The sequence below is a fragment of the Melospiza melodia genome, chromosome 8 (assembly GCF_035770615.1).
Source record: "Melospiza melodia melodia isolate bMelMel2 chromosome 8, bMelMel2.pri, whole genome shotgun sequence".
Lineage (NCBI taxonomy): Eukaryota > Metazoa > Chordata > Aves > Passeriformes > Passerellidae > Melospiza > Melospiza melodia.
Genome location: NC_086201.1, coordinates 22,479,425 through 22,501,996, shown reverse-complemented (window position 1 = coordinate 22,501,996; position 22,572 = coordinate 22,479,425). Strand labels below are relative to the sequence as shown.

Here is a 22,572-nt window from a genome sequence, read left to right as displayed (position 1 = left end):
TCTGTGTGAGTTTCATTGTTTTTGTTTATATTACTTGGATATAAATTATATTCATTGAATCAAGCTATTAATTTCATACACAGTCCTGTGTCCTGTTGGTTTTGGGTTTTTTTTCTGGTTACTAAAGTGCTTTAGAATTGTGTGACTTTTTTTTCCCTTATGATTCCTAGGAAACGTTTTGTGATATTCACTTTATACTAGAATTTCCTTCAATACATCATCAACACATAGTAACTATTTTTTCCCAGTAAAATTGTAGTGAACAAGTCATACGGATGTTAGAACAAGTTTTGAAAAGAAAGCAAACAAACGGATACCTAAATTCACTTTAGACAATGGGAAGAGTCAGCTTTGGAGGACAGAAGAGAAATGTGAACATGTCATTGCAGTAGTCTTCAGTACAAGAGCAGGCTTCTGTTGAAAAAGACAGGTTTTAGCAGGTTTGGAAAGAAACCATAATGGTTTTTCAACTTCTGTCAAGAGATTCCAGGAACTGGCTATTGACAACCCTTTTTCCAACACCCTTCAATGGAGCACAGCCTTGTGGAACTCTATGTCAATCTCATGCTCATTTTTTAAAACAAAGTATGAAATTGAATTTGGATGTTCTGGAATTGGAATTGCAAAGATATTCAATAGTTTAGAAGCAGTAAGTAGTTGTATACGAAATGATACAAAGAACTGCAACTCTCCATGATGCAAAAAGGATTTATATTTTACTTGTTAAAGTGACACAAAGTATACCTTGTACATTTTATACTATACATCATTTGTGCTCCCATCCTCCTGGATTCTACTGGACTGCTTCCCCCTTTCAGACTATTTAGAATAATAGGTGTCTCTCCAAATAATAGGTGTCTCTCCAAATGACAAAATTTTCTCAAGTGGTTTTCCCAATTGCATTTTGAGGAGTGCTATTCCACTGCCTTCCACAGAGAAACACACTGCACCTGAGAAATGCATTGACATTTCTCCATGTGATTCTTTTAGGGCATCTTAGAGCATTTCTCTGTGTTGTACCCAAGGAAACCAGATGCAATTGGCTAAAGCCTGCAGTGCTCTCTGAGCTGGCATTGTGCATCCCTGCTGACAAAAAGTGCATCATACTTCAGATGCATCAGATGTAAGATGCTTGTACCTCACTGCAGCATACCTATAAAATTACAATAGCTGCACAATCCCATGGCATTGACAAATTCTATTTTCCTATTTTTGCCCTCCCAAAAAAGGCTGAAACTAATCTACCTCAATCCAACACGAGGCTGCAGCCCAGTGTATAATGTGCTTCTTTAACTTGTCCTGCAGACAAAACAGAGACCCCAGTTTTCTACTAACATCCATCAATGCACACCAGGCCAGACTTCTGAAGGTTTTATCAAGGTTTTTACAGCATGTCCAAAGCCTGTGCAAGTTACAGAACAGTCAAACCTGTATGGTCATCTTTGTCATATTTTATCTCTACACGAATTTCAGGTTCCACAGTTCTTTACTGTTAACTGTTAAAGTAAATTTTTCACTATGTATTCCATGCAATGGAGACAACTGCAGCTTTACTTTCACTGCTATTTGAGAGATTGTCAATATGCAGATTTCTGATGCAGCCAAATCCTATGCATAGAATCCCAGCAAAAGAAACTAAAGATGCTAAACTAAAGATGCAAGACTTTGAAGGACGTTGTTTATACCTAGGCTTACAGAAACACTAAGTTACTTTAAGTTGTTTACATACAGAACTGCTACATAGTAGCCATTTTGTGGTAAACACTGGTGTGCGCGTTCAAACCAAACCTTACCACAATGAGATGATAAAAATTATATGCATACAATTATTTCGCACCCAAGGTCCTCGCTTTAGAGCTGGGGGTACGCGCCGGGCTGGCCTCCAGCAGCTCACGCGATTTCTCTGTGCAAGTGGAGTGTTTGTGCCAGCGCTGCAAAACCGCAAATGCAGCCTGGGGGGCTCGGGGCAGCCCGGGGGGATCGATCGGGGCAGCCCCGGTGGGCTCGGGGACTCCGGGAGCGCGGTCATCGACAGCGCGGCCGCCCCGGCGCTGTGACAGCGGCGGCTGCCCCAGCCCGAGGGGCTGCGCCCGGCGCCGCCCGCGAAACCCCCGTGCGTCACAGCTCCGGAGCGCGCCGGGAAAGCTCGCCGAGCCTTGCCCTCCCGAGATGCGCTGCCTCGTCATAGCCGAGCTACCTGCAACGGAAAGCTCGGCTTCTTCAGAGCTGCGAGCAGCTCGGGATGAATCCCTAGAGCGTGTCTTCCGACCTCCCCGCTTTCCGCCCCCTCGCCCCGCAGCCCCCTCGCCGCGGGTTCTGCAGCCGGGCGCCCTCCGCAAGTCGGGCGGGGCACGGTGCGGCGGCCGGGAGCGCTCTTTCCCCGCAGCCGCGCACCGCCCAGGGCCGGGCTGGCCCCCGGCTCCCCCCTCCGCCCCCCGAGCGCCGGGGCTGCTGCCGGGGGCTGCTGCCGGGGGCTGCTGCCGGGGGCTGCTACCGGGGGCTGCTGCCGGGGGCTGCTGCCGGGGGCTGCTGCCGGGGCTGCTGCCGGGACTGCGCCCCCCGCCCCCGCTGCCCGCGCGCCTGCGCGCCGCCCCCGCTGCCCTATTGCCGGTGTGTGCCGGCGGCGGCGGGGTTTCTCAATGGAGAGAGAGAGAGAGCCCGTCCTCCTGCGGCAGCATCCCTGCGCGGCGGGGAGAGTCCGAGAGCTGTGTGAAACCCCGCCGAGAGCGGGGGGCGAGCATGGCGCCCTGCCGCCACAGCGGCCCGGGACCCGCGGCGGCCAGGGAACCGCTGCTCAGCCTGCAAGGGCGCGGGCACCGAGATTGGGAGCCGAAATCCTTTGTCTGTGACTTCGTAAACTGCCTCCGAGCTGCTCAAGCCGAAGCATCTACACGGAGCCTCTGAGGGTCACCCCCGCTGCCGCGGGAGACGCGGCCGTCCTCCGGGACACACACGTAGCCCTTCCATCCCCCTGACACCCACGCAGCAGCCTGCGCTATCGACACGTGTCCCGAAAGTGCTCCCTCTCCTTGCAAGCACTGCCCGCAACCGCGCCGTAAGGGGCAGCTGCAGGGACAAGGTCCCCGGCAGGTCGGAATCTCGTTCGGTTGAAGATTTGCCCGTGTTATCCCAGCCACCCGAACTCCCATTCATGAATTTCTGAAGCCGCCTTCATTCAGTCTTTGGTGAGCGCATGAAAAACATTTTCACGTGTTAAGATCCATGACTTGTTTTTTCAATCGCTTATGCGTAGGCATTGATTTAGCAATGAAAAGTGCTCCACGTGCGCATAAAAATAACCCTTGTCCGTCTGCCGGCGGTGGATACGGTCGGTTTCCGTCTGGCAGCCGGTGATGCCCGAGCGGTCACCCAGGAGCGCCTGGGCGCGCCCGCTCCCGCCGAGCCGCCCCGGGGAGCAGCGTCTTGCGGCAGGCACAGAGCCCTGGGCGGCTCCGGGCGGGCAGAGCCCGCTGTGCCCCTCGCAGCCCGCGGGAGCCCTGCGCACCGGGCTCACTCGGGGCTCCGCACGGGAGAGGCTATACGCAAATCAACTCAGTGATTCAAGAAACGGAATTCACTCAGGATTCTTGGAAGGGCTCCGTTTTACTGCTTGTCACCTGAAGTACTGAAGCTGCTCAGACAATGGTATAAATGAGCGCTCTTTAACCTGAGCGCTTCTATTACATCCCGCTGCCGCTCCCGCGGACCGCGGGCGGGAGCCGCGGCACGGTTCGTCCCCTCCCCGAACGAGCATCACAGACAAAAGGCCCCTCCCTTTCCCCCGATGTTGCTGAATGAAACTCCCCAGCACAGCTCCCCACCGCCGGGGGCCCTCCCGCCGGGCACGCTGCGCGCCCCGCCCGCCCTGCCGGAGCGGCCGCTGCCAGGCGGGCGGCAGTGCAGCCCCCCCAGCCGCAGCGGGGTTTGCCGGCGCTCCCGCCAGCCCTCCTCCCCGCCTGCCCCCCCGCTCGGCTCACGCGTCCTCCCCTCCCTCCTTCTCAGTGGTCTGCCGGCTGGCTTACGCAGGAGCCGCCGCCAGCACTGACAGCACTTGGCAGAAGGGGTTTGCCCGAGCGCTCCCGGAGCATCTCCAGAGGCGCGGCAGCACCGCCTGCCCGACTCAGCAGGGGAGCGGCCAAGAACCGGGAACCGAGGTCAGAGCTGGCGAAAGGCTGAAAACCGGGAAGCACAAAAAAATACCTAGAAAAATACCAATACTACTGCTACTAATAATAAAGAGTGGTGGGCAGGGAAAGGAGGTCGCGGGGGAAAGCAGAAGGCGAGAAGAAGGCGCACCGCGGAGGAGGAGCCCGGGCAAGGGGCAGAAGCGGCCCCTCGCCCCACTGCCGGCATCCCCCGTGCCCCGGGGCGGCCGTCGGGGCGGCGGCAGCGGCACGTGGCGGCGGCGGGGCATGGCCAGCGCGGGAGCTCCCGCGGCCTGAGCCGCCCCCGCCGCCGGCACCATGGCAGCCGCCGGCGATGCCGGCCTCGACGTGGCGGCGGTGGAAAGTTTCCTAGAGAGGCACCCGGAGCTGGTGGAGAAGTGGCTGCAGAGGAAGAACTCGCTCCCTAAAGCGCCTGCCGTCCCCGCCGCCCCGGCCGGCGGCCCGTCGGAGGAGCGGCGGAGCAGCGACGGCCCCGGCGGCAGCTGGGGGAGCGCGGGCGGCCCCGGCGGTCCCGGCCCCGGCCCCGGGGGGCTGCAGCGCCGAGCGTCCCAGAAGGAGCTGCGGAAGAGCTTCGCCCGCTCCAAAGCCATCCACGTCAACCTCACCTACGACGAGCATGTGCACGCCCGGGCGCAGGAGCCGCTGAGCAGCGTGCGGCGGCGGGCGCTGCTGCGGAAGGCCAGCTCCTTGCCCCCCACCACCGCGCACATCCTCAGCGCCCTGCTGGAGTCCCGCGTCAGCCTGCCCCAGTACCCCCCCACCGCCCTGGACTACAAGCGCTACCTCAAGGAGCACAACGAGCGACAGTTCTTCCTGGAACTGGTCAAGGACATCTCCAATGACCTGGACCTCACCAGCCTCAGCTACAAGATCCTCATCTTCGTCTGCCTCATGGTGGACGCCGACCGGGGATCCCTCTTCCTCGTGGAGGGGACCTCCGCCGGCAAGAAGACCCTGGTGTCCAAGTTCTTCGACGTGCACGCCGGCACCCCGCTGCTGCCCTGCGGCTCCACCGAGGACAGCAACGAGGTGCAGGTGCCCTGGGGCAAGGGCATCATCGGCTACGTGGCGGAGCACGGCGAGACGGTCAACATTCCCGACGCCTACCAGGTAGGAGCCGGGCAGGCTCCCCCGGGCCGGGGCGCGGACCGAGGAGCCCCCTTGGCCTGGCACTGCCTCCCCCGGGTGTCCCTCCCTTCCTCACTCCCGCAGCCCGGCCAGGGGTGGCCCGGCCGGGAATGGCGCGGTGGGCGCGGGGAGAGTGCCGGGGAACGCCGGGGACGGCGGGAGGGAAGCCCCGCCTGGGTGGCCGATGGGGCTGAAGGGGCCCTACAGTGGCACAGCAGTGCTCTGGATTTCGCAGATTTCATGTGTTTCTAAAGCATATTTTGGAACCGGCTGAAGAAAAGTTAAAAAAAATGCTCGTGACAGTCCCAATGATGGTGTTATTAAATTTCTGTCTCAATGATCCCTGGCTCTTTGCTGCTGAAAAAGTCTCTTTGCTTTTAAGAGATCATATATTTTCACCTTTGCATATGCCCACTCAGCCCACATGGTACGTGTTCTCAAACGCATTCCTAACAGTGTCCTGTTATTCTCCAGCAAAGACTTTCCCCACCTTTTACTTCTTTAGAGGCTTCAGTGTGAATTGTGAAAATGCAGTTCTGGCTTCAAGGCAGGTATTGACCCCTGGCTTCAGCAGAGACAGACGAGCCTTTGCCCAAATGTGTCAATGTAGAGCAGAGCCTTCAGTTTCCTGGCTTGAAATTTACCTCTCTTTCGGGGGTCTGTTGCTAGTGTTTATTTGTGTAAGATACTATCAGCAATTGGAGGTTCTTGAGAAAATGAAGAACCACAAAGTGACACGTTTTCTCAGTTAGGATCTTGGTAAGCTTGAGAAAGGTGGCAGATGTATGTCTCGTAGAATTTTAGTAATAAACATTGTCCAGTGTCTTGTTTTAATGTACAATAATAACAAAAACAATAAACATTAAAAAGCTGATGATGCTTTACAGCGTACTACAAGGAAGAAACTTGAAAAATAAGATTTGGTTATTTTTGCTTTTTAAATACAGAAGAAGAACCAGGGTATATGTATTTGGGGCTGAATATTTATTTGTCAAGCAGTATTTGAAAAATACTAGGCACCTCACAGATCCAGACTGACAGAGGTTCCCAACCCACAGATTTCAAAGGGAATGGTAAAAATGCTCAGACTAAAATGAGTACTGGATCACCTTTGAAAAAAATTCAACTGGCTTTCTTCCTTTCTTTTTTTCCCCCTTTTCTGCATTATACACTTTTTCTTGCAATCTGATTTTGTTACTTTCACTTGTAGAACTGCGCAATTCCCAGAATATCTGCTGTTGTAGATGAAGCAGTATGTTCTCAATACTCTCAGCTTGCTAAACAGATAAAGGATATCTGAGTTTAGCTAGGAAGGAACTTGATCCCTCCTTTTAAGCTCTGGATAGCTCCAGGCACCCTTCTTTTGGAGGTGAGAATGCCACTGAAAGGGCATTGCTTTCTAGTCCTACAGATGTATATTGTTTTATTTTTAATTTTTTTCTTCAGTATTTCTTCACTTTGTGTTCACTTCTCTGTGAAAAAGTCCAGCTTCTTTGAACAGTTTATTTTCTGTTTCATCCACAGAGAAAAGTGAAAAGCAATCCATCCAGTTGCCATTCCCAGTGCTATTTATGTTATACTTTTGTCTGGCTCTTATTCAAAATCAATTTAAATATTATAAATAATACAGTTCATTGTATCTTTAAGCCCTAAGTACATTAGTTGCCGTAGATGGGCAAGTTCTAATCCAAGTCCATCCTGTAATTACATCAAATGCAGCTTCCCTACTTTCAGTAGAGCTACTTTGATTTACTTTAGTGCAAATGAAACTTAAGACCTTCCAACTGTAATAAAAGTTTTGCTGGATAATAAAACAGGGCCCTGCTTTCAGTCATGTTTCTGAGTTAGTGCAGTTTATCTTCTCTTACTTGGCAAGGATATATACCATTGTGCCTCATCAAAAGGAGACATTTCTAACTGAATGGTCTAAAGAGCTCTGTGGAAGCCCAGGTAACTGTGTGTGAAGAGGTGACAGCTGTTCCATTTCAGGTCGTTGTAGTGCTCACAATGGTGCACTTAAAAAATTAATAAATATCTTAATAATATTTTCTGCCACTGATGATGAAAGTGTTTAATCAACTGTCACATAAAAAACCAGCACCACCAGGAAACTCCGTCAGGTGGAGCTGAAAAAAAGGGGTGAGAGAAGAGCACCATTTTTTGTCCATTGAAGAAGGTTTCTACACCGATGCTGTTTGGCAAGAAAAGGCCTTGCACAAGGTCAGAGGAATTTCTAGATTAATTTAAACTTCTTTTGCTTTCTTTTTCAAATTAACAAACTTATTTAAAATAGGTAAACATACTTCCATATCATCAATTGGTTAGTTTACTGTACTGGGAAATTTATTATTATTCAAGCATCTCTGTTTTCTCAGAGCCTGATCAAATACCGTTTGGAATTCTACCACTGAGTACAAATTGGGTTGCCTGCTTGTACTGTCAGCTATGACTGACATTAATGGTACTTCAGTGCAATCAACATTACAATTAAATGCTGTCATGTCTTGTGTTCCATGCAGGCAGTCCCCTGTGCCCGTCAGCCTGATTGTTTCAGGGAGTATTTGTAAATGACTGCTTGTGGCATTATCAGAGACAGCATACTATTTCAATTACACATTTATTCTTATAAAAAGAAAAAATACAAAATATTATTAGATGGGGCTTTTCCACAATCCAGGTGATGGTTAGTGTTGTTGAGTGGGACTTTCAAAATCTGCTTATGTGAAGAATTTTTCTTAGTTCAATAAACATACTTAGATACAAGGTTTGGAATTAATATCACATATTGAGGACTATATAATAATCACTTCTTTTAATAATAAACAATGACCATATAAGATCTCACTGTAGTTTAATTGATGAAGTTCAGCGTTGACTGAATAAACTTTTGGAGGCTCACAGCAATAGAGAATTCGACAAATAATTTATGGAAAGGTTTAGAGAGAGGAATGTCACATAATTGATTCAAAAGTTGCACAATTTCATTCATGGCATTAAAAGCTTTATTTATTGCATTGCAAAGTTGTTTGATGAAAGTGAATTTATAATTTTAGCTGCAACATGCATGATCTGATATGCAAGTGTTAGCAGTACAGAGAATTTGAGAAAAGGAAAGCAATTAGATACTTTCTTTCATTTTCATTTTGAAGCCAGTCTAAAACTGTTTCTCCAGAAATTAATCCAGTTGAATTGTAAATCAAACTTTCAGTCACTTTAAGTTCTAAAATAAGGCCTTGGACGCTCCCATATGTAAATTTTGGGAAGTATTTTTGACTCCTTTTTCATATGGGAATAATGAACTATATCTTGAGCACACATGTTGGAAGAAGAGTCAGATCTTACTGGCAAGGAAATCTGGGGCCTAAATGTCCATTGAGGCTCCTTTTGGCACAGAATAGATGTAGCTTCCATCATAATATATGTAGAGACTATTAAGCCCATTTTAAGTACACAGACAGAGACCATTACCTCTAGTTCTTAGAAGCTGTTTTCAAATTTAAGGTTTTTTCCCATTTGAAGCTGTGGATTTTTTCCTGTCATCCATTCTTCTCACAGGACATCCATGATGTTCAGCTGAAATTACTGATAATTTAAATTTTGTTCCATCTCTTAAAGCATTATTTAAATAATAAATATTTTAGATTGCAAGTAATGTTTGGTTATTGTCATACCATTAGCTGTGCAAAAATTAGGAAACAATTTAATAGCATCCCAAATCTTTCTAAGTAGTGGAAAAAATATTACCCTCTAGAATAGTAAGCATATATCAGAAAGTGGAGAAATATGTGTTCTGCCATTTTCCAGTGTCAGCAGAATAAAGTTTCTGCACATTTTATGTTAACTTTGGAATTTTAAAAGTAGCTTTAAAAGACAGAAGACAAAAATGGCTTACCAGATGGATGTTTTAATAAAGCATGTAGCAAAGAGGAGAAATATTAAATAGAGTCACGCTAAGACATGAGTTTTGTAAGTCAGAGAAAGTGCTGTAAAATATGACCAATTATTTTTCAATATATCTCAAGTCCTCAAAAATAAAATATAACCACATTACTGCAACTGAAATCAAGGCAAATTGAGCTCTCTTTGTACAGGACTTTCCCGTTAGCTCTTTCAAGCTTAAGCCAAGTGTAACATAGTTAATGCACACACAGCCCTTTGCAGCAGGTTTTAAACATCCTCCAATACCTGGGTACAGACATGGGTGTTGTCTTTTTCAAGCCCTCCTGGGGAGCTCTGAGCATTCAGTGTATCCTGCTGTGCCAGAACAGCATCACAGAGATGCTGCTCGGAGATGCAGACCTCTGAGCCTGGGAGGCCTGTGTGGAGCTGCAGAAGGTCAGAAGAGGCATGAGGCACGTTTCCTTACACAGGGCAGCTGTTTGCCATCAGCAGTGTGAACACCAGATCTCTCTCAGTTTCAAAGAGCAGTTGAAGCACTAAAACCCCGGGGCCTGGGAGTTCAGCTCTGCATTTCCTTCTACTCAGCAGCATTGGACAGTGACACCAACAGGCTCAACAAATTTCAGTGTTGACTCTTAGCAGAAGAGAGGTTGCTCTTGAGAGAGCAAAGATTGTAAGACCTAGCAAGCAGAATACACAGTGGTTTTTAAAATTTCCATGTAATATAGAAAAAAGATAAAAACAGGTTTTCTTTGCTGTACATTAAATATGATTAGGAAGTACCATGGGGAAGGCAGGAAATAACTGCAACAGTAAAGACTAAGATGCTCTGATGTACTTTGCATAAAAGGACGCTCCAGCCCATCATGCAAAATTTAGGAAAACTTGAAATTCTAAGTACAAGTCCATAAATTGGTGAGGGGGTGTTGAAATCATCCCTGTGTCTGCAGCCCACTGGCTGTGAACATGACCTTCATCCTTCATGCCACAGTGGTGCTGGCCTGGGAGAGAGGAATCTTTCTACAGGAGGCAGGTCCTGGGAAGGAAAGGCAGAGAGCCCTCAGGGCAGCAGCTGAGGATGTCCCTTACCTCCTGTCACCTCCCTCAATCCATAGGTCTTCTTCTTCAGGAGCAGTTTCTGACTGATGTGTTCAACATCCTAAAACCTTCCCAGGTCACACCACCACGACTCTGGAGATGCCCACCAGGGGCAGGAGCTCCTGGCTGACACCAGGGACACAAAACAGCAAAGGCTCAGTTGTCTCATGTCCCTGTGCTGCTGCTGTGGATCCCCAGGACAGACAGGCTGTGCAGTGCAGTGTACACTGCTGGTGGCAGCCCTCAGGCATGGTGAGGAGTCACTCCTTCCCTCCACACTTGTGTGAGCAGGAGAGGCTGCCTCCTCCACCAGGCAGGCAGTGGCCTGGCCCCAGGGTTGCTGTCATTACCCTGGATCCTCACTGGCTGCTTGCTGCCCCAGGTGTGCTCACCGTGCATCTGATGCTGAGACATCTGGGATGAGCAGTAGGTGGCCCAGCAGTGGCTGTGCTCAGGGTGCTCAGCTGGGGCTTCTTTGTCACAAGTGTCTGCACTAGTCCCCAGCTCTCCCTCCTGCAACAGGTCCCTGGGCTGCTGGCCCTGCAGAGCTTTGGCAGAAAAACTTTTTGGTGGGCTGGGGTGGTTTTCCTTTTGGTAAGTTGATAGACATTAACTGGTTTATTGCTCACCTGACCCATCTGTCTGAAGAGTACAGATGTTGTCAGATTTTCTTTTGCCTCAGACATTCTAGAATGTCTTTGTAGAACAGATGTGAAACTGGTGACATTCTGTGGCCTATAGTTCCTCATGAGAAAGTAGTAGATATATTTGATGAAAGCAGGTCAAGGAGAAGGAGGAAAACTGCAGGATTTGGCCCTTCAGATTTTAGTTGAGTTCCTGTTACAAGCACAAGACTGAGTAAAGCTGTAGTTTTGTGTGGTAAATGATTTTGGTATTCTGCTTGATTGGCTGTCAATTTTCAAAACAAATGGATATTTCATTTTGGTTATTTACAGTTATATGCTACTGCATAGCTTTCCTACAGAATAACAAATTTAAGAAGTATACATGCATCGTTATGCAAGTTAATTTGTTTTACTTTTCTAAAATAACCCTATTGGCAAACTATGAAAAATAAATGAAAGTAACAGCTCAGTAGTTATGTGCTAACAGGGCAGCAGCAACTCTGTGCAGTCTGAGCTTCACGTCTCTAGAGTGTGCAATTCAAAATGAGTGCTGCTTTGTCACAATAAGACTGCAGCTGTAACACTTGAAACTGTGTTGCCCACCTGAGTAACCTCCAGCACGTGCTAGGTTTAAACCCATACACAGATTTCTCTTGAAACACCCAGGAGTCTTGTTGGTTTCCTTGCTCAGAGGAGTATTAGCTTTCTAAAGCCACGTGTGTGTACATGTCTTGTATAAAGAATCATTAATATTTAGGAGGTCAGCAGGAAGCCCTGTCCCAAAGAAATGCTGTAACAAGATGGTAACATGGGCATGGTTATAGCTGGAGCCCAGTGGGGCATCAGTCAGGGCTGGTACAGGAGAGGAAAGAGAACAACCACAGATGTCATCTGTAAATATTGAAAATTAGAGGAAAAATATTTTTCTTGGTAAACAATTTATTTAATAATGATACAATCAGACTGGAAGTGCACAGAATCTGCTGTACATAGGGCCACAACTTGACTCACTGTTGTGCTATTGGTGATCTTTCTGGAGTTTGTTTTGAAGGAAGAAAACAAAATCCCTATGTGATGGATCTAGCTAATGTCCTACAGAGGAATATTTTCTGACCCCTGCTGCTGATCAGTTCAGACTATTGAAGCATGAGCAGTAATTATGCTTATTAGCTAGGCACTCATGTTTGCAGACTTGCTAGTGCTTATAAAGTCTTTCTTCCTGTTTAAGACTATTATATGATTTTTTCACATTAATTTTGTGCAAGTCATAATTAGACAAACGTGCATTGTTACAAATGTCCATTGTCAAACTAATAACTGGAACAGTGCTCAGAAAGAGGGCTCATAAGTCATATGAGACACTCCCACCAATCAAACTAAAAAAAGCCCCAAACTCCTGACATACGCAGAGGAAAAAAACACCAAAAAAGTTTTACTATTGTTGTAAATCAACACTTTCTCCTTTTTTACAAAGTAAGCTGCTGTATAAATTCACACTATAAATGGTCTTAGTTTTTTAAATCTGGAACTTAAATTTTTTGGAAATCAATGTTCTCTCCTTTTATAAAAATTGTTTTGGGAGTAAAGAAATAGGAGTTGGCTGAGCTGTTTCATGTGTCCTATCTGTTGTAATAATTTTTTTTTTACTATAAGAAATATTGTTGTCACTGTGTAAATAGTCACGATATAACTGGACTGTGCTTATTTACTTGGGAAAATTAGGTTTGCAATGCTGCTGCCTGGTACTAGTTTGTTCTGCTCCTTTGTCTCTGGGGATTTAGGGATTTTGGGGGAGATGACAGGAATAACTTCAGCAGTCCTTACATGGAAGTCCTGTCAGAGATTGCTTTATTACTTGTGTTTTGTGTGAGATTTTCATGTCTACAAGGTTTCCCCTTATCTCCTTTAGTGGTTTATTGCTTGGTTTTTGTTTCCTGTTTATGCACAATGTAATCTGCACCATATGTGATTTTTTAGAAAAGTGTATCTAGAACAGACTGCGTGCCCTAATTTTTTTATTTGTATTTAGCTTTTTTTAATGTTATGCTTTGAATCTAGAGAACTTGCTGTCTTTTAGATTGCTCTTTTAGCTTTCTTGCTCTTTTTTCTTTCTATAAAAGCTTATGTATTACGCATACAGGAAGTGTGATTAGGAAAGCGAATCAAGTTATGAAATCTTCCAACTTAAATTTCTTTATTTTTGTAAAGGCTCTTGGAGGATGGCTTTCTATAAATTCACTCAAACTTGTCTATCCCATGCAGTTTGGTACTCCCGTAATACTCAGGTGTTAACAATGCTGTCATAATCCTTATATTAGTTATTTTTGATGCAACTTAATCAGGAACTAAAATACAGTATAATTCAGGAAATTTTGGTGCAAGTTTGTGTGGTTTTTTTTCAATAGAGCCCTTTCTAAAAAAAAAAAAAAAAAAAAAAAAAAACAAAAAAAAAAACCCACAAAGCAAAAAAATGGCGCTGTAAATGGTGAAATAGAATGGCCAGGCCTGTTAATAGAGTATTTTTTGTTGTGTTCTCTTTTGTAATGAAAAGATTTGAAAGGTGTTTTCAAATAATAAAATCAAAAATATCTTTCTCTTTTAGCTGTCAGTTTTGGCTGAGGCATTTGGTGCATTTCACTAGATTAAATACTTTTCCTTAGATACTGAAGAAAGAGGAAGTGGCTTTGTCATGAAGACCTAATTCCTGGAAATGTTATCAAGCAGGTTTCATCCTCAATTATAATATTTGATTCTTAGCTAACTTGGGTTAGGGTTATACTTTTTTCTTTTGTTCTAAATCATTGTAATAATGCTCACATAAATTTTACTGGTTTTGATAAGGTTATAAAAAGACAAGCTCAAAGAGTTATCCTATGTTGAGAAAAATAGAAAAACACAGTGAAGCTTGTATATTTACTAACAATGTATGAGCTACCAACTTTAACTGAAAATCAACACTGAAAACCAGTTGATGAAACTGCTCAGAAGCCAAAACTTTAGCTGAAAGTTGAGATTCTGAGAATATATCATTCTAGAACCGTAATGGAAAAAAACCCCTTTCTGTACCTTAATCTGGTTTTCTGCAGAATAAAACCATGAAGATATTTATCTATCTGTTCTCATTCATTGGTAATCTTCAAATATATCCAAAAACCTGGGACTACATTGTTCCTGAGCAGGTAACTGGACTACCAGCACTTGGATGGATGGATCAAACTTGTTCTCTTCTATGTCTTTACTTCATTCACCTTTCACAGGGCAACACTGACAATCAATAAATATCCTTAAAGCTAGGATAGGGTTTGTCTTACAGAGTAACTTTTCCTTGATGGCAGATGTGAAATTCCAGTTAAAAATGCCTCAGCCTTCACATTTTTAATATCTCTGTGTAGAAAACTCATTATATAGAACCAAAGCAGTATTTAATAATTCTTTAAACAATTAATGGAAGACTTTAATTCATGAGTGTTCTTGCATGAAAATAAGTAAAATTACAATTATGGTGAAGTCTCTCTCTCAAAAGCTTTTATCTAGTCTGCCCCTGATTTTTGAGTATATGTTTTAATTGTAAACAACTTAAAAGCAAGGGCTGCATTGCTGTCATAAACACTGGTACTCCTTACTACCCAGGAGCCTGGTGCAAATGAGGACCCTGTTGTGTTGCAGGCTGTTCCAACATGTGGGATAATACAGTTTATATCTCAAAGTGTTTGCAGTCTGACAGAGCTTCTCTCTGATTTACCAGCTTTGTTGTCAGCTGCTAAACAGGCCTCCTTGCTCAAGGTTACCACCCTGTGAAGAGAGTAGGGTATAAATATTGTCCATTCTTGGCCATCACAGTTCTCACCTGGGCATTAAAGTCTTTTCTAGTACTGTTAAACTCAGTAAAACCACTCTCTTAGATCCTGCCATGTATGTCCTATTATGACAATAACTGATGAAAGAAGGGAGTATGGGGATAAGTGGTTTGGAACCTGCAGGCAGGTCATCCAGTCACTGTTTTCTGTGCATATTGCATGGTTCAACAATAACAGTGCTGCCAGGAACAGCATTTTATTTTGTTCACTCATATGTCTCTCCTCATCACTTATTCAAATGTCACCCAAATGAAATTCTGGCATGCTTTTCCACAAAAGAGTAGGGGTAGGTTCACTTCACATCTTGATGATTCTCAGCTTTAACCAAGTTACTGAGTTTTTTGTCAAGAATGCCTAATTTTTCCAGTTAAGCACATTAATTTTCTTAGACTGCTGTACCTTTAGTTTCAGCTCCAAGACATAATACCCTTCTGCTAAAGGTCATCCAGTTCTCCAGCATCAGAGGATATAATCTGATATCCTGCTTCCTCCTGGTGTACAGGCTCCAGGGAGAGAGACAAACAGAAAACTTCCATGATCTGCCTGAAAAGAGAAGCACAGCAGCAGGAATGAGCTGCACATTAAAGGGCATACCAACACACTTCAGGCTGCTCATCCCCCTGGTGTCTCTGCTACTCCACAGCATCCAGGAAGGAACAGTGGCCCCGCAGCTGGTCATTACATCTGTTGCTAACACTGCCAGCTGTACAGTGTGTGTCATTCAGACAGGTTCACCAGCCCCTGTCCTGTGTGCCACCACACCCCGCTGATCAAACAGCACTTCTCATGTTAATCTTGAGGCCTGCTGAAAAGGCAATGACTACACAGAACACATGCATGGAGTGTATTCAGATGAGAAAATCTCAACTCACTTTTGGTGTGACCAACAGCTGTTTTGGTTTTCTCAGCTAAACTGCCCCTGAACGTTTGCTTTTCTGTAAGGCCCACTAGGTGTCAATCAACAACAGAACTGCTACTCAAGGCACACTGTTGTTGTTTCAGTGTTCTCCCCATGTACTCTGATTTGCTTGGTACACAATTATTAGAGCAGGGATTGTGTCTTCAGTGGCACAAAATATCTTATCAATATTTCAGCAACAGCAACTAATTCCAAATAGTAGTTCAGACATTACCAAGAAGTACTGGAAGGAATATTTAATTTATTCATTAGTGAAGCCTACTGTGTGATAATTGCACTGCATTTTCCTTTTTTTCTGTTGTAGAAGAACCATATCTTTCTAGGCAGGATTCTCTACGATGCAGAACAGTTCAGCTTCTACTGAAGTTGATATAAAGGTGTTTAGAAGCATTTGGAAAGATCACAAGATCAGGCAGATCTGCACCCTTAATGCTGTTATTAAAAAACATTCATCATGGGAGTTCTGGCTCTCCCAAAGAAGTTTTTGGGTACATTTGGTATTAATTCCTTCAGGCTGAGACGTTGGAAAATATGCAATAAGTAATAAAGTAGCCAAATGTATATGTTAATTTTTATAATGGGTAAAAATGGAGCATTTCTAAATCATGTCTCAGAGTGAAAAGACTATTTCTATAGCATCCAAAATTTACAACAAGGAAATAGAAATAGATAAAAATTTGTCAAGGAAAAGAACTGTCAGTTTTTAGTATCAGTAAAAAATTACTGAATTTCTCATCACAATCAAATTAAGGATGGTGTGGATTGTTTTCATGACTTGAGTCAAATATAAGGCATTATTTCACAGCCAATATTGATTAAAATTTTAAAAACAAAAAGTTGTGTCTAGTTTTGTATATCAGCTTAGTTCCCTTACGTTAGGAGAATCTGAGCTGGCTTTAACTATTGCCTGCAGCACAATGCTAACTTCACCCTTAGGAAGGGTGAACAGAGGAACAGAACTGCTGCCAGAGAAAAGCAGTAATTTCCTCTCTGGCTCATAGAAGAGCTGTTGAAGACTATGCTCCACCAAGATGAACAAAAGTGATGTCAGCACTACCTCTTAAGTTTTCATTCTCCTTTGAGTTGCTTTATGATCTGCAATTTGAGCTTTACTGTTCCAGAGAATGGATTGCTGCACAGTGCCTTTTTTGAACAGGGACATTCCTGTACTTAGTTTTCCAGAAAGAGCTGAGGTTTTGACTGCATTTCTTTGAGTATGTGTTTGTACTGGATCCAGTCCATGTAACCAGTCATGCTTGAACAGACAGAAATGGGGCATAAATAGTCTCCATTTACTTGAGAGAGACATTGTGAGCATCTACAGAATATGGGTGTGAAATGGCAGCAGGGCCTAGCAGAAGTGTGTGTGTATGGTCACATTACTAATGGCAGATATCAGTCTGTGCTGACACTCTTCTAACTGAGGTAGAAATGTGGGACTTCAGTGAATGTGATTGTGTAATGGTAAATTTGTACTGATCCCCCGAGAAAAGTGAGGAAAAACAGCTAATAAAGAATGGGCTGATAACAGAGAAGCAACAGCCTAATGCTACTGAAAAATACCATATCAGACATTGAGAAAAGTACTTTGCTGTCTGAAGAAAGCTTAGATATATGAAATGTATGTCAATGTACCCTTATTTCCTTTTGAAGGATCGACGCTTTAATGATGAGATTGACAAACTGACTGGATACAAGACAAAGTCACTCTTGTGCATGCCCATAAGAAACAGTGATGGAGAGATTATTGGTGTTGCCCAAGCAATAAATAAGACTCCAGGAGGTGCCCCTTTTTCTGATGATGATGAAAAGGTAAGGTTACCTTTACTTTTGCATGCTTTCTAATTTTTTTCTCTAATTCAGTAGACTTGTCTAAAGAGACTTAATCTAAATTAGTAAATGGAACATGATTTGTATTATGCACTTCTGGAACTGCATAACAAAGTGTACAATTTTGTTGTTTACAATAGAAAATGAAATAGAAATAAGAAAGAAAAAAGAAAATAGAAAATCTGTTCTGTAAATGTCTGAGTTCCTCTGTTAATCTTATATAGACCTTTTTTCTGTAGTAGACCTTAGTAGGCAGTCTTTTTTATTTTTGAAAACTTAACCTGTAAGAATTAGTTTGGGGGGAAATTATCACAGAGATACTCCTAAGTTTGCTGACTCTAAAAATCAAGATCTTCTTTCAATACTTTCCATGGGATAAATAAATGCCTGTAGCATATGCAAAAGAAATTTTATTTTAGAGGAAATTATGCATATACAAATCTGTTATTCCAAAATATTTGAGACTTGCCAATACTTAAAGAAAAAGAGGATGGGAAGGAACAGCAGGCATGTGTATCTCAGGTGGAATTTGGAGAGTAAAGTAAGCTCAAAAGGCAGGAAAGTAGAAGTATCTGCAGGGAAGAAATTTGAATTAAAGACAGGGGTCTTTGCTGCTGATGAAGACAAATGTATTCAGCTGACCTTAGAGGGAAAATGTGCAGGAAGCCAAAATGTGACTGGGGAAGAGAATGGTAGAGGGCAGCAAACTTGGGAGGAACAGAACTGCAGCTCTGTCAGCCCAGGAGAGAGAAATGGAATCTCCTTTAAGTATGTAATAGGGAACTACTCTACTGTATTGAAATAGTGTTGAATCTCATTTCTGTGGAAGTTTAGCTAGAAGCAGACTTTTCCTCCAAAAAGCTCTTTATATTGATTCAAATGCAGTTAACGTTATACAACCTTTTTAAAACAATAAAAATAATTAACTTTTGGTTTTTATTCTGCAGGGTGTTTGTGTAAGGTGTTTGTGTAACTGATTTAGCATAGTGATTTAGATTGAATTAACTAACCTTAAATATAACTCTCAATTTTCAGATAGTACTTTATCCAGTACTTCTTAAATTCCTTCTTTAGAAGCTATCTAAACTTGTGTAACCATAGGTTGCTTCTGAGTTACTTTTGATTCTTGAGAATCTTGGATGTTGAATATTGATTTATTAGCAATGTATGCCTCAATGGGTAACTAAATGCAAATTAAATCTTCCCTGAATAGGGGTTTTCAGCACTTGTAAAGAGAATTTTATTTAAAATACAGCTTTTAACATGGATCCTACATTTGATTATCATACATTCAACCAGCAAAACAACTGTGCATATTTGAATTGTATATTACATAAATATTCTAATGTATGAGTATCTGATGCTGATGCTGAGGCATTTGCTTCCATTCAGCGACTACCAAATATTATCTAAAAATTAGCAAATTGCCCATAGTGTGTTGTCTTTATTTTGTTCTCAGTAATTTAGATCACTGTTAGAGTTATAAACCTGTATGTTAGAACCCTTCAAGAATATATTGAATGGGTTCTGACATGTAGATTTTATGGAAAAATAAATGAGAACATAACCATAATTTTGCCTTGTAATAGATCTTGGATTTAATGAGGCCTGGCAGTCCAAGTGCTGTTATTTCAAAACCCATGCTTTAAAGTTTTTTCACTCAGTTGGTAACATAGAAAGCATGATATATCTCTGGGAAGCAAGAGAGCACATACTTTCAGGAGAACTGCCTTGCAGGATTAGCAAACAGGTATTTTTAACCAAAATATCAACATAGATGTTTGTGATGAAAGTAGGCAGGTGAAAACTGAGAAACCCTCTTCAGAGTAAGAAAAGAAAACTTTGGAAGCCTGGGTATTGAGGTGGTTTGTGCAGAAAGTCTGATGAGTAGCTGGCAAAAGACCTATATGCAGCTTTATGTTGATGTTACAGTTTCTGACAATCAGAAGCTTCAGAATGGTTAGCAAATGCAAATGTGAATTAGCAGTCTTTTTCCTACCCCTGAAAACCTCTCAGAGAAATGTAAGTATCATTTGAGTCTGGCTTTTGTTTGCAAGTGTCATTCCTCTCTTAGTATTGTGTGAAGCAATTAAAATAATCTGTTGGAGTTCTTTTATAAAATGACAAGACTATATTGTCTAATGAAATGTCTCTTGGCAGCACTGCTGTCTCGAGTCAATAGGAAACAAAGACTTATGTTTTCAATTAGAATTAAGTAGATGCTAGCATCCTTTTTATGTACTCTTAGTTGTTTTCAAGAATTTAATAGCAAATAAAATATTTAAGGTTTGAGGAGTTTTTAATGCTCTCAAGCTGTAACCAAGTTTATATTTTGCAGTATCTAAAATGGAGTATTATATTGCAAAGTTCTTCTGGTTTTGTTTCTCATGGCAAATTCTCAGGGTTTTCTTTTACATGTCTGACCACAGTGTTAAAAGCACAACACTAAGAAAAAATGGAAGTGAATTTTCCACATTTAATATTGTTTCCCACTGCCAAATTTCTTTTTTCCTTTTGGTGTTAGGGATGTTTTAACCAATTCATTGTTTAAGTGCAAAATTAGATGACAGCCACAGGCATGAGAGAAAGATGCTCAGAGTCACATTGTATTTTGTCACCCCAGCATCAGTGGCTCAGTTGAACAGGCTGATTTTGGAGATTTTCAGTTTGATACAAACGATATTAGAATACCTTATTACCCATAATAGTCATCACTATTACACTATCTTGTGCAATTGGTAACTTTTTGGAAAAATAGCACTTTTACATGTATTTTGCAAATGAAGAGACCTGTTCATTTGCACAGACAAAGAGTAGAGAGATAAAAGCCCTGAACCCTTGGAAAGAACTGTGCACCCAACATGCATTCCCTGGACTGGGCTGAAGACTCACTGAGGGGTATGTGCTGTTTGCTGGTGAGTCATACATGTTCCAGCACTGCTGAGAAAAGCCTAACAAGACTTTGACAGTCTGTGGTTTCGATTATTGTCTGCCCTTTAGAGTCTTCTGAAACTCAGTGCCAAAACAAATCTAGTTCTCCATCAGAGAGGCTTAACAAACAGCAACAGCAGCTCCATGGTCACTTAAATTGGCATCCTATTCTCTCTGCCTCTGACATCCTCCTCCTCTGAGAGAAGTGAATTGACTGCAGGGAAAGTACCCAGGGCTGCCATCTCGAGTTAAACCCTGCTGGCTTTGCTGAAAACCAGTAGTCTGAATGCAGTGAGACCTGGGAGGGGGAAATAAAAACTGGATTTGTTGTCTGTGCTCTGTGGGTAGTTTTATTAAGTATATACGTCTATAGAGTACAGGATTTAACTGATGTGTATTTGGTTTGTGGGGGCTTGAAGACAAGTGTTCTCATGCTCAAACATTTTATTTCTCACATTCCTAATAGAAGCCTTGTGATTCTGAATTTTCCAATTTATTGTGCTCTTCTTGGTCCATAGTCATTAAAGCTTAAATATATCCTACATCAGGTCTACCATAGCAATGAATGATTTCCAGGGACTTTGCTGTACCTGCTAATGCATTTTCTGTGAGTTTTTGCATGATGAGCTTACAGTCACGCTGGCAGATAGCAATTTTAAAGTCAGTAAGGACCATTCCTTCATCTTAGGGAAGTAATCAACTGTAAATAAAACTACTAGGAAAGGAAGTGATCCAGAACAGGCAAGCATCTCTTGCTTGCTGTGAAAATGATAACTCCAGCTCTTTGAATGTGGAGAATTTACAAAAAAAAAAAAATCACCTGAAAATAATTGATGGATCCACTACAAAGGAACAAATGAGAAACAAATTAGATAAAGAAATTTTTTTTGTATGTTCTATATATGGCAGTATGTCACAACCTCCTGCTAATACCTGCCTTGGTTCTCTTGCTTGGCAGTGACACTCCAAAATCTATTATTTAAAAATGGCATAATCCTCAAAGGTATCATATGGCCCATATGTCACATATCTCCCAGTGCAAGAGACAAATTTGCTGAAAGAAGACTGAAAATAATGAAGACATTTGAAGGATGAAGGTGCTGAAGCACCACAGCTATCTGGGAAAACTCTAATGGTCTATTAGGCACACTTCTAGAAAAGTACATGCTACAAAAACCCAAATTAAAATAAATCACAGTAACTGAACTGTCTTGCTGAGGGAGTTTAAAGCAATTTGCCACTAGGATATTTGCTTTATCAAGGCTGCTTAACACCACTGGTTTGCAACCAACAGCACAAAACAACAGCCATGACAGATACTGGCACGGACTTCTTTCAGTCTTGTATACATTCAGTCACACTTTCAAGTTAAGCTGGAAGTCTAGATTTCTTTTTAATTACAGAACTTGAAACATACTCAAAACTTAAAAACCTCCCTATATCATTACCTCTGTTTTGAGACTGGTGGTTAATATTTGAATTGGGCATCTTTATCTCTGAGGTATGAAAACCTGCCTAAGATGTGTTGCAGGGATATTTCAGGGAACCATATATTTTTCCAAATATAAATGTGTATTTTCCTAGACTTGTGGGATGCTTTGTTTCTGTGTGTTTATGGTACATTTTACACTAAACTCTTGATACTTGCTTGATGCCTCCAGACATTATCATAAAACAAATAAACAAATGGTCAGATTTGGTGTCAGGAAGGGTTTCCTCTATAGAACAGCTCAAGACAAATTGTGATGGGGTTTTTTATGGGGACTGGAGTTTTGTTCTTACCTTCCTTACTCTATTATACAAGACATCTGGATTCTTCCTGCAATTGCCAGCTGGAATCTGAACCTGTTGGTTCTTCCCATATTGCTGTGCTTGTATCTTCTTAATAAATATGGAGAGACTTGAATAAATAAGAGCTCTTATCTGTAAGCCTTGACTGTTATTTGGCTAATATTTGTAGTATTTGACTCAGAGCTCACTAAACTAGACTAAAGAATCTCTGCTGACTTAATGGGCTTTTTAAAATCAAACCTCAGTTCCTTTCTAACATAGGAACATTTAATTAATGCAGACCCCCAAGTCTATTTATGAAGCTTCAATTCATCCATGTCAGATCA

The 22,572-nt window shown here is 42.8% G+C and overlaps 1 protein-coding gene across 2 annotated transcripts in view; it reads left to right on the top strand.

The window, feature by feature from the left end:
- The first annotated feature begins 4,463 nt into the window (after positions 1-4,463).
- PDE11A (phosphodiesterase 11A) overlaps positions 4,464-22,572 on the top strand; it is a 108,391-nt gene continuing 90,282 nt past the window's right edge. Inside the window, exons 1-2 of one of the 2 annotated variants that reach the window (XM_063162196.1) lie at positions 4,464-5,276; positions 17,348-17,506. In XM_063162196.1, the coding sequence (XP_063018266.1) occupies positions 4,464-5,276; positions 17,348-17,506 (972 nt within the window). The remainder of the gene's footprint in view (positions 5,277-17,347; positions 17,507-22,572) is intronic. The other variant, XM_063162197.1, reaches the window with a different exon arrangement.